Source organism: Glandiceps talaboti, chromosome 3, assembly GCF_964340395.1.
Source record: "Glandiceps talaboti chromosome 3, keGlaTala1.1, whole genome shotgun sequence".
NCBI lineage: Eukaryota > Metazoa > Hemichordata > Enteropneusta > Spengelidae > Glandiceps > Glandiceps talaboti.
Genome location: NC_135551.1, coordinates 26,995,725 through 27,007,842, shown reverse-complemented (window position 1 = coordinate 27,007,842; position 12,118 = coordinate 26,995,725). Strand labels below are relative to the sequence as shown.

The following is a 12,118-nucleotide window of genomic DNA, read 5'->3' as shown; positions in this document are numbered from 1 at the left end:
GGACACCTTTTCAAAAATTCAGCTGTAACACCATCATAACCAGGTGCTTTACCACTCTTAAGCTTTGCGATGCTATCTACAACTTCTTCAATTGTAACCGGTGAATTTAAATCGTCACATCCAATATGAATACAGTCATTTTCGTTCACAGTTTCTTGGAAATTGTCTACAAAATCCTTCACTTCATCATAAAATGAATCGTCGACACCTTCGTCATTGGGATTGAATAAATTTTGAAAATAATGAAACCGGGTATCACTTGAAATCTCTGTTGATGGTCCAGCTTTACTGTCGTTAAGCAAAGACCAAAATCTACGAGCGTCGTTCGATGCCGCGGCTTCCATCAAACGTTTGCTTTGATCTGCTTCATAATCATTCTTTCTATCTACTAGTAAATTGTTGTATTCAGTTTTATTATTTTCTTTGTATCGGATCGACTGGCGATTTGTCCTGACAGCGTCCTCTGAAGTCGATAAAGCCTTTGACATAGTGGACTGATGTCATGGCAACGAATTACGAAGTCGATATAGTTTTGACACATGTCAAACCCTAAATCTCTAGATCTTTTCAATTGTTGACTTTTCATTTTTGTTGTCATCACATTTTTTTACATGTCAGTTTATATTGTCAAGTTCACACATTGATTACCTAGCAAGGATACAGAGGTTGTGACCCAAATAAAACATTAGGGAGCCTTCAGTAATTACAATATGGGGGGGGGGTCTGAGGGAAGGGAAGGGACGGGGTCAGGGTTATATTTTAGCAAATTGACCCAGGGAGGCTCACATGTTACATTGACTCGTTGCATTATCTAACGTTTTCATTATCTTGTGATTTTGGCATACCATCGTTGCCACTGCTGCCACATCCCACCACTGGCAGTGCTGTGTGTTAATAACATCGCCATATATCCATCAAAAATATGCTGACAAACATGCAGTGAACCAATTGTTAGCTGAGTTGTGAGGAGAAGGAGTGGAATAGTTTTCACAGTAATGAAGGAGAATAGTGTGGTAAGATGTTTGGGATAATGTGGTGGAACAAGATGCTGGTCTTGCTCCAGGTAATGTTGGTAGTGCACCCATCTTGTGTCTAGGATTTCTGGCCTTCAAATCTTGAGCAGAGGATGTGTAAATGTGGTGAGTATGAGACGAAGTTCCACCTTTGACTTAATTTACCCAGGTGATCTCTACCCTGGGGGCTGTAGACAGTCGAAAGTAGTACTGCATCTCGTACTACCCCTGGACAGAGATGGTGGTTAGGTGGGTCACAGGTAGGGTAAAGGTGGTAATTGGACTTTTTGTGTAATGATCTTATAAAGTAAGACATTTTGGACTACCTAAGATATGTCTTTCTCTTCACATGAACATATTTAATTGTCTTTGCTGCAATTGGAAAATGAGCACGGTGACCTATCCATTTCTTTGCATTTTCAAATTGCGTTCAGAAGGTTCCTGAGCAAAATCTGAAGGATGCTTGAAAAAGATGGGGACTACAATATCTTTGGATATACGCAAAAAAATGTCTAAAAATGTAGGCTATGTCAATTTTCATCAATATATAAACTCGTGAAAGGAATGAATGTATATATATATATATATATATATATATATATATATATATATATATATATATATATATATATATATATATATATATATATATATATATATATATATATATATATATATACGTTTTTTGTAGTCTTTTAACCTGGGACCGTCACTCCCACCAGTGTTGGCCCTTTCATGCATGAGGGGAGTGGAAATATTGCTACTTGGACAGGGGTAGGAGTCTAACAAGCTAGGTAAACATATGTTCCAAACAGTTTCTCCCCCCCCGTCTGTAAAGTTTGACCACATCCTTACTGCTCTGTGTTATGTAGCTTGGGATACAAACAGTGTATTCGTTACTCTAGTAAAATGTTGCAATTTGACGATATTCTCAAATATTTAGGCGAGTTCGGACCGTATCAAAGACGTCATTATTTTCTGCTCTGTCTGATTGCTATAACTCCTGCTATACACGCCTTTGCACATGTGTTTTTAGCAGCCGAGACCGATCACTGGTGTCGCGTCCCCGAACTCCAATCTTACCAATACGACAACTGCACGAGCGAGGGAGTAGTAGATGAAAAGTGTATCGAATCTTTGAAGAATTTCAGCATCCCAGTGGAAGAGAGTTCGGAGTCGTGTGGCAACAGTTTTACGTACAGTAACTGTTATCGGTATAGCATTACCAACATCAAGTATGGTGCCGATAAAGTTATTACAGATTACACCAACAACACCAAAAAGTGTGACAATGGTTGGGAGTATGACCGTTCTCAGTATAAATCATCAGTGTTTCAAGAGGTATGTATTTCGTATGGTGAATGATGTACACATTTTCATTCACCAAGTTTTGTTGTTCTTGTTGTAAATCGAGTTTGTATCAACACTTTGATATTGCTAGACAGAGACTAGGCTAGAGTAGCGACTAAACACAATATTGACAATCAAATAGCTAACTCTCTAGCCCATGATGGTCGAATGGTTAAAGTGGTCGGCTTGAAATCTGCAGGTTCGAGCCCCGTCGGTGCCATTTCTTTCTTGATGGCTAAGATCCTTGGGCAAAATTTGAACCTCGATTGCGCCTCAGTCAACCCAGCTGTATAATTGATGACTTGGTAGGACAGTGGTCGCAATGTGAATGCTTCAATCCTATGCGCTTATAGAGTCTGCAATGGTTGTATGCTCCCCAGAGAGTTGACGATACATACATAAAGATGAAATATCTTTTATACTACCATAGTGTACATAAGCTCAAGTTCTCAGTTGGCTATCTTTGTTGTCATTCTGTTTTGATGCAAAACAGATTTGCCTTGGGTATAATATTAGGAGGATCAAGTTCTCTACTGACAAACCTTATCTGATATCAGTTAGTCAATGGACATATTTCAGAGCAGCCTACTTCTGTGGTCGGCTTCTTCGACCAAAATGATCCTTCTAAAGTTCACATGCTGTCATTATAGTCACTGTATACAGTGTTGGAAAATTAATCTTGGGCAAAAGGAAATGAAGAAACACAACAGGACAGGACAAAACATCTTTAATAGAGATGAAAGTGTTACGAAAGTCTTTCAAATTCACAATACTAAGAGCGAGGAACTACCCCCTCCCATTGGTTTGTTTGTACACGTTGATGGAAGTGTAAGGGAACGTATTAGTAACCTCTGCCAGAGGCTCTGGAACGTAAAGTTATTTGATGCAGATACACTAAATGTCAGGCTCAAGAAAGCAAATATAGCTTCTGAAATGTGAGTAGCTGGTTGATGTAAGGTTTTACTGTGTTTGGAGTTAGTTCTGGTGAATTTGACCGAATATTTGAAGACTTGAATACAAGATACAGGAAAGGAAAACAAAGGATGAGGAGAGTTGCTATTCGCTCGTTCGCAGACGTCACAGGAGATCGATTGTGGTGATTTGCGTGAGATGAGATGCTGATGACTAAAAAAACAAATTAAAACATGATTTACCGATCCCCTAGACGTACAAAACGGATCACTCTCTAACATTGGATCTGTGTTGTACTAGTTTATCTATTATGCTTGGTTAGCACAGAGGCTCCGAGTGTTTAGACAGAGAGGACATAATAGCATGAACTGAAATCAACCAAGTGAAGGTAGTCTTGGCAGATGGGTTATACTAAGCCTATCTTTTTACTTTTGATGGATGCTTCTGTTTGAATAAGTGGGCGTTGTTTTTCAGATTTACTGTACAGGAGCTGGTGAACACTATTCCAATAACAACCAATTTTTATTTATGTCGCAAGAGACCTTTAATATCGATTTATCATACTTTAATAGAGGTCATAAATCGCAATGCTGTGTCGACATGTCATGGTGTATATAAATCCATAGTGTTATCTCACTGCGTTGTGTTTGTATGGTAAATATATCTTATTAGCATTCAGGGTAATGAAATCAAGAATATCAAAATGTAGGTCGACAGCCCAGTCAATGGGGGACAGGTTGACTTAACCAATGGAATGGCGCCTAAACATACCGACTGCCAATTGGTAATTTGAAAATGGATAGGTGTCATCTATTCACGAATAAATGAACCGCTAGATACATGGATATCATTGAATAATGAATGTTGTATTATATATGTGTAAAATTTGACACTGTCCATCCATACCCACCTACTTTTGGTGTGGGCTCAATGTGTATCGATGCCCCAACACGTTCAGCCTTAATCGTCTTAACTCTATTTTTATGAACACTAGTTAAACCGAAATGTATGAGTTATAATCGATTTTATGTTTACTTGTGTAAATCTTACACATAGAACTTTCATTCATAAAGGACACAGGCTCATGATATGTCAGCTAATCATTTAGCAAACAACCCGATTAAACCCAAAACATGTCATCAAACCAGTCAAATCACACCACAGGTAAGCAAACAAGTACTCCCACTGCGACATGTATATAAATTTCAATATCACTGTTTTATTGTAGTTCGACCTAGTATGTGACAACTACTTCTTAGGACCGTTGGCCTCTTCCATGTTTATGGTGGGTAAGTTTCTTGGTAATGCAGTGTTTGGCGCCCTCTCTGACAAGTAAGTGTTCTCACCTCTTATTATCACTGCTTAACGTAGCTTCAATATCTTGTTATAAACCTCTCAACGAGTAACACACGGAGGGGACTATTACATTTTGTGCTCTGTCCATCTATCCGTCCATCCATCTATACGTTCATGCAGATGGGCTTCCATCCATCAGTCTATCCGTGCACTCTCATTTTTTTTGACATACACCAGAATAAACTGAACCAGACTTATTTTAGCATAAAGGTAACATAACATAAACAAGTCTCATAGATAAGGGAATTTTTTTCAGAAACTATCAGCCATATTTGTGATTAAAAAACAAATTTTTGATTTTATCTTTGAACCCTCAATTTCTTTCATGCCCCCCCCCCCCAATTTCTCCCCTGCACCCGTCGAAAATTCTGACCTCAGCCTAACAATTCTAAAAATAGCGGAAATAGGAACGATTCGGCAACAGTATCCGGATAAAATACGATGTAGCGGTCTATTCCTACCGAGACCAAAATCAAAACCTGAACACATGGTACAAAGGCTAAAAGAACGAAGGTCATAGTATTAAAATAAGTAACCGACCACTGCATTGAATTTTAAGCAGATTGGCGTCCGAATCGGTCGTTTTCTCAATTCTGAAGACCCCTGATAATGTTAATAATCCCAATCTCTACTGACAAATATGTAACATTTCTTACAGGATTGGTCGATTATCGACGCTGATGATAGCTAATTTAGGTTTTATTGTTTTTGGTACTGCGTGTGCCTTCTCACCAAACATTATCGCTTACACATTATTCAGACTCATCGTTGGTGCTTGTATGACAGGGTCTTTTCTTGTCGCCTTTGTGTTAGGTAAGTTTACTAAAACAATACATTATGTATTATATTGAACGTTTAGTGTTCAGAAGTCAATATACTTTCATTTTCGTTAAAGGTTAGAAGTTCAGATGTCAATATAATTTTTTTGATTTTTTTAAAAGTATACAAACAGGCTTATTAGTCATACCCGGACTATACCCATCATACGGTATCGGATCTGTTGTTAGAAATAACGTATATGCATTTCACAAAGTAGTATTGTTTACTTTAAAAAATGCATAAACGAAAGCCATTGGACTATTTTTACGTGTTGGTTTGTACGCAGTTATTCTTGCTATAGAAATTTGAAAATCTCTCTTAGGAGAACCCTGCCCTCTAGTGTTATATTAATAATCTGACCTACGTGTTCTCTCTTCCAGCCACGGAACTGGTAGGACCAGGCAAACGAGCTTTCGCGGGAATCTTCATAGAGTTTTTCTTTAGTTTTGGTTATATGTTACTGGCGTTGCTGGCTTATTTAATTCGTGAATGGTGGATACTTCAACTCGCCACAACTCTGCCATGTATATTGTTTATAACATATTGGTGGTGAGTTGAGTTTTTGACCGTCACAAACTTATATAACATCCGGGACATACATCTATCGCTCCACAAACACTTCCCGCCATTTTTTGCCAAACAACTGGGGTTTCCCTGTAATGTTTTTACGTAAATTTGAATTTTACCATGAAGATGGAGATGAAGGGTAAGGTGAAAGTCAGCTTGAAGAGTAAACTTACCGCTAAAACCCTGGGTGTACACATTGTCTCTTGGTATAGATCTTCAAAAGTTATTAACAATTCATAATTTTTTACCGTCACAGTCACAAACTTATATATATGTCATATTTAAAAAAGAGACTCGGAAAATTAATCTTCATTTTCTCGCCATATAATGTAAGATACAAATCAAAGAACACATTGATGTTTAGAAAGGAAATTTCATAAAAAACATTTCAACAAATGTAGATATTGGAGGGAACCTCTCCAAGATCCATGTGACAAATGTGACAGCTAATAAATATCAAATAACTTCTTCATCGGCGCAAACCACTGTCTATAGACAACACATCGCCTTTGAGTCGACGTTAAACCGGAAAATGACCTCTCGCAGCAAGATATGGAAAGGTATAATAACATGCTTATTTAAAAGATCAGGCAAAAACCCAAATGAAATTTGATTGTCTCAATAGTCCCTCTTTCTAACTTTACAAATATTCCAGGCAGTGGATGTCTAACGTTTTTGTTGCGTATTTTCTTCAAAGGATAATCCCAGAATCCCCCAGATGGCTACTGTCAGCTGGTAAGATAAAGAGGGCTGAGACAATTATCAGAAAATGTGCTCAGGTCAATAAACGTACTGTTCCTGAAAGTATTTATGACGAAATGCATGGAATTGGACTGAAGAAGACTAAAGTGAGTTTCCATGGCAATAAGTTCTAACAAAATTGGACACTTAAAGGTGTGTGAGTGTGTGTGTTGATGTGTACACAGCTCGTGTACGTAGCTGTGCACTGAGATGAAATTGAATATTATAGAGTTACGTATCAAAACGTTTTATTGAACATTTGTTTTGATTTAAAAAAAGTTATGACAAAGGCAAATCAGCTATGTGCGAAACTTTTCCTGCTACTCATTTTGAAATATGGTCAACATAATAATTTAAGAGTACTTTTGTCTAACAGGAAGAAGCCAAGGAACAAGTGGAAAAGGGCAACGTTTTGGATCTCTTTCGTCTTCCAAATATGCGAAGAAAGACGTTGAATTTATTTTACAATTGGTAAGTTTACAACAACAGGTTTTGGTGGATTTATTAGCTGTCGGGGTTAAAATGTCTGAGGTCTGGTATCGTACAGAACATCATGTTTTACTTTACACGAAACATGACAAACCATAGTCTCGGTCACCCAGACTGTCACCGTTGGGCCTCTACTATGAGACCATCTAGTCTTGGTTACCCAGACTCTCACCGATGGGCCTCTACTACGAGACCATCTAGTCTTGGTCACCCAGACTCTCACCGTTGGGCCTCTACTACGAGACCATCTAGTCTTGGTTACCCAGACTCTCACCGTTGGGCCTCTACTACGAGACCATCTAGTCTTGGTCACCAAGACTCTCACCGTTGGGCCTCTACTACGAGACCATCTAGTCTTGGTTACACAGACTCTCACCGTTGGGCCTCTAATACGAGACCACCAGACGGGAGCCTGGAGAAACGTAATCCAAAGACATCTGCACCGGAATTCACCACACAGTACATATCTTCCAAGACATGAAATTGCGTGAAGTTTCCTTGTATCATCCAACAGTGATGTTGATTTGTGTTCACAGCGAGATATGATGTATCACTTTGTGATATGCGTTCATGCAATTAGTGGCTGTAGTTTGTTTTATGTAATTTCAAGTTGTAACAAAAAAAACCCACGTTAACGTTGTTCGAAACACATGGTGAAACTCAATAGTCGGTCTGGTTTGGTATCAAACGAAAAAAAAACTTAAAAGAGAAAATAATGTCATTTAAATGGCTCTTTTCACGACTCGTAATCCGTTAACACATTGCCCATACATGTTGCAACGTTTGTTTTATTGAAGGTCCACGAACAGTCTTGTATACTATGGGTTATCATTGAACACGTCCAGCCTTGGAGGCAATGACTACCTCAATGCGTTTATTTCCGGAGCTGTGGAGATTCCTGCCTATATTCTCAGTATTTACATACAAGAGACTTTCCTTGGTCGACGATGGTCTTTATTTGTCACCATGGTTCTGGGAGGTGTTGCCTGTATTCTGACTCTAGCAGTACCAGATTGTAAGTTAATTAGTGCAACGAGGTTGAAGATTGTACATGTGTGACAACATATTTTGGTGATTAGTTCTCCATCTACCCAATAATCTACACTTTGACATCTACATGTAGACTTTCATTCAGATTGGGATCCTAGGTAGTGGGGATGGGGTCTTTCAAATGCTTTAAATGGCTTCGACTTCCAACACAACATATAGCATTTCGGACTTTTGATTGTGTAAAGAAACGACTTAATTTTATAACACTAGAAGTTGTCCATTAATTTTATCACACTAGAAGTTGTCCATTAATTTTATCACACTAGAAGTTGTCCATTAATTTTATCACACTAGAAGTTGTCCATTAATTTTATAACACTAGAAGTTGTCCATTAATTTTATCACACTAGAAGTTGTCCATTAATTTTATAACACTATAGGTTGTCCATTTTAAAGGCGACTGCTCCAGGAATAAATCACATTAAGTCACGTATGATCCTACATATCTTATAATAATTGGCCATTGCAGACTGCAAACAGGAAATTGAGAATACAGCGCCCTCGCTCTAATTGGGGGTATCATCAACTCATAATACCGTTTACTTGGTATTCTGTAGCAGTGTATTAAAATCAGGGGTGTTTTTCGTATTGTTCAGACATCGAGGAAAGCAGCAGAGCTCTATGATTAACTGAGTAACCTATACCATGTATACCCCCAAGGTACACACCGACAGGAAGTACAGCGCCACCAATGCAAATTTTGGAAAGGCCTATTGCAGTTTCGCAATGAAACAACCTTGCCCAGCCCCTGGCAATATTACTGTGTGATGAACAAAAGGTGACATACAGGTCTGATGAATTAATGGACAATATCAGTATTCGGCCTCTGTCAATATTACTGTGTGATGAACAACAGATGACATACAGGCTAATGAATTCTCATCCAACTATGACAGGAAGTCAGACACATATACAAAAGTTACACATCCAAATTTCGTTGGCCTCTCAATATTCGAAGGCCGGGAACAAGAGAGATGTAACACATAACACTAGAGTTACGTCCATCTTAGGCAGGATAACTGAATACATATTTCCCCCACATTATGACATTATTATTTCAATTACAGGTGAATATGAATGGATCAAGATAACACTCGCCATGATAGGAAAATTCGGAATATCAGCCTCGTTCGCTATCACATATGTATTCGGTGCAGAACTGTATCCCACCCCTGTACGGTAAGTTTTACATCCTAAATCACCGTATATTTTGTTGTATTGGTTCTCTTCTTTGCCTTGTATCATTTATAAATGGGTTTCTTATCTTTTTACACGACTGTCTAACATTCACTTCTGACACAATGTTTATCTATATTAAATCGTCCCCTCCACAGTTTCCCGAGTGATAACAGAAGTGTGCAGAGGGGATAAAATGGTATGATATAAACAGTGCATCGTGTTTCATTGACTTGTTTTACGGTCTGATTATTTCCATGAAAATTACGTATAATATAAATTTTGAAAATTGACAACTAGGAGGGATAGACTCATAGACACGTCATATCTTTCCGACCTTAGTGGTCTACTCTACTAAGGTTGACCGATGCATGAGGGTGTCTCGACACTGTTTACGAACTAGTTCTAGGCAAGCAACAAGCATGAATGCATTTGTCTATTTTATTTTTCAAACGGGGAAATCCTCGATGTTGAAGGACTTATTAGTAATTGAAACCAAACTTTAATTCCTACAACATAGTACGACTGGACTGGGAATGTCAGCAATGGCTGCCCGAATTGGTGGAGTTTTAGCTCCTCAGTTGATTTTGATTGGTCAGCTGTGGAAACCTCTCCCAATCATCGTATTCGGCGCAACTTCAATTCTTGCCGGAACTTTGGCCCTGTTGTTACCAGAAACAAGAAATCAGAAACTGCCAGAGACAATGGAAGAAGGAGAACGTTTTGGAAAGTAAGTTACTCACACAATACCAATACAGTACGATTATAAATACATGATCACAGTGTTTAATTTATGTTTTGTAATTTTTAGGTAACAGCCTGAGGGAAGACGTATAGTTTGGTGTGTAGTGTAGCGTAGTGTGGTGTGGTGTGGTGTGGTGTGATGTGGTGTGGTGTGGTGTGGTGTGGTATGTTTTTTTGCAGCGTGGTGTGGTATGACGAGTACTGTTATATTATGTGTTGTAATGTGTTGTAATTTTTTTCCATGCACAGGAAAAGTAAATCGACAGCCGAACAAGACAAGTCATTGGGACATGACAATAAAGCACTATCCATGGAAGACAAGAAAGAACGTTACATGGTTGAAAACAATGCTGACCGTAATGGAATAAGTAACCCTTCTATGGATACATCCACTGAAGATATGACAAACCAAAGTAACGTATCAACCAAACTATAAATGAAGCGACATCGTGCAAGGCCTCCATCCAAACTTTAAAACGGCTTATGTTTACAACCAGTAATTGGTAATTAATGACACGAATGTAAGCTGCATAATTTAGTTTTTAGTGATAAAACTGGGCTTTGCTATAGAAATGACTACATAACATATTTATACAAGACTTTTTGACAAACAACATAATTAGCCTAGGCCTAACAAAAAAAATTGTATGGTTCCGACTGCGCTCAATTTTAGAATATGTGGGGAAGGTAGATTTTTAAATATTTTGTTTTCATATCTGAGTGTCTAGTTCAAGTAGTTATATTTTCCGTTGTTTTCCATATGGTCTCTCTGTTATATGTTTTTTCTCATCAGATGTACAGCCATTACAGATTGGAAGAACAGTTTTATATTGTCTTTTTAAGTTGATGTCAGTTTCTGCATCAACTATTTCTTGCGAGACTTCACAATTATCGCGATGTTATTATTTTTTCTCGAATACGTAAAAAAATCAGGGTCGGTGGCGGAAACTAGGTGGGGTCGGGTAACCGGAACTATTTTTTTTTAGTTAGTTAGGCCTTACAAGTGAATAGATGTGTGAAATGCCGACAGAGAGACAGGGAACAACTGGGGTATGGAACTGATAGTGTTTTATTGCAATGGTACACTGTCGCGTTTCTGTATGTTTGTCACACGCAGAAATTTTAAAGTAATTTCACCTATCCTACATAGAGTGACAGAGAGCTTTACACCAAAGTAAGCTCTAACAATGGTGAGGCTATTGTTTCAAGAGGTGATTGGCTCCTAACTTTGATTTCCCAGAATGTCTTGCCCCAGTGTACAACAGGAGACCGATTTGCCAATTGTAATAACTGTATTTTAGAGAGGTCGCACGTTGCAAGGTTGGTGAAATGATTTTCTGGGTCCCTAGGCAAAACGCATACAGCTATGGTACAACAAGGCTCGTATTTGTTACCCTTTTAGAAGTCAACTATAGTCTGTAGTAGAATATTATCAAGTTCATCTTTGAGAAGCCATCTTTCTGCAATCTTTAAGGGAAAAATAAATTGTCGAACCACACTTTATGAGCCAATCTTATGTTTCTTTATTTGATCAAAAGGGTGATTAGACTGTAAATTGACCATAAGTTGTAATACTTCCTGTACTGGGGTAAAGGTTGTTTATTCTTACTATTGATGTAAAATGAAGAAGCTGAAACACTGGATTGACAGGCTGTCAAATTAGTATTAACCTTATACAGATACCATGATAAGATATGTACATGGTAGTAGGAGATGAACGATTGTATTCACGTTAAGCTGGAAAAAACAGTAAACATGAGAAACTGTAGACAATTACAGCAATGATTATGATTATGATGATGATGATGATGATGATGATGATGATTTACCAATTGGTATCCATACTGAACCAAGTGTAGGAACCTTTCAGATAAGACTTACAACCATACTATCTGTAGAAT

General features: G+C 38.1%; 1 protein-coding gene across 1 annotated transcript; it reads left to right on the top strand.

The window, feature by feature from the left end:
* Nucleotides 1-1,922: 1,922 nt before the first annotated feature.
* Nucleotides 1,923-10,207, top strand: LOC144432545 (organic cation transporter protein-like). The gene is made up of 9 exons (XM_078120782.1): nt 1,923-2,354; nt 4,504-4,607; nt 5,290-5,444; nt 5,831-5,999; nt 6,715-6,865; nt 7,135-7,229; nt 8,045-8,262; nt 9,365-9,476; nt 9,994-10,207. The coding sequence occupies exons 1-9, from the start codon at nt 1,923-1,925 to the stop codon at nt 10,205-10,207; spliced, it is 1,650 nt and encodes a 549-aa protein (XP_077976908.1).
* The last annotated feature ends 1,911 nt before the right edge of the window (nt 10,208-12,118 follow it).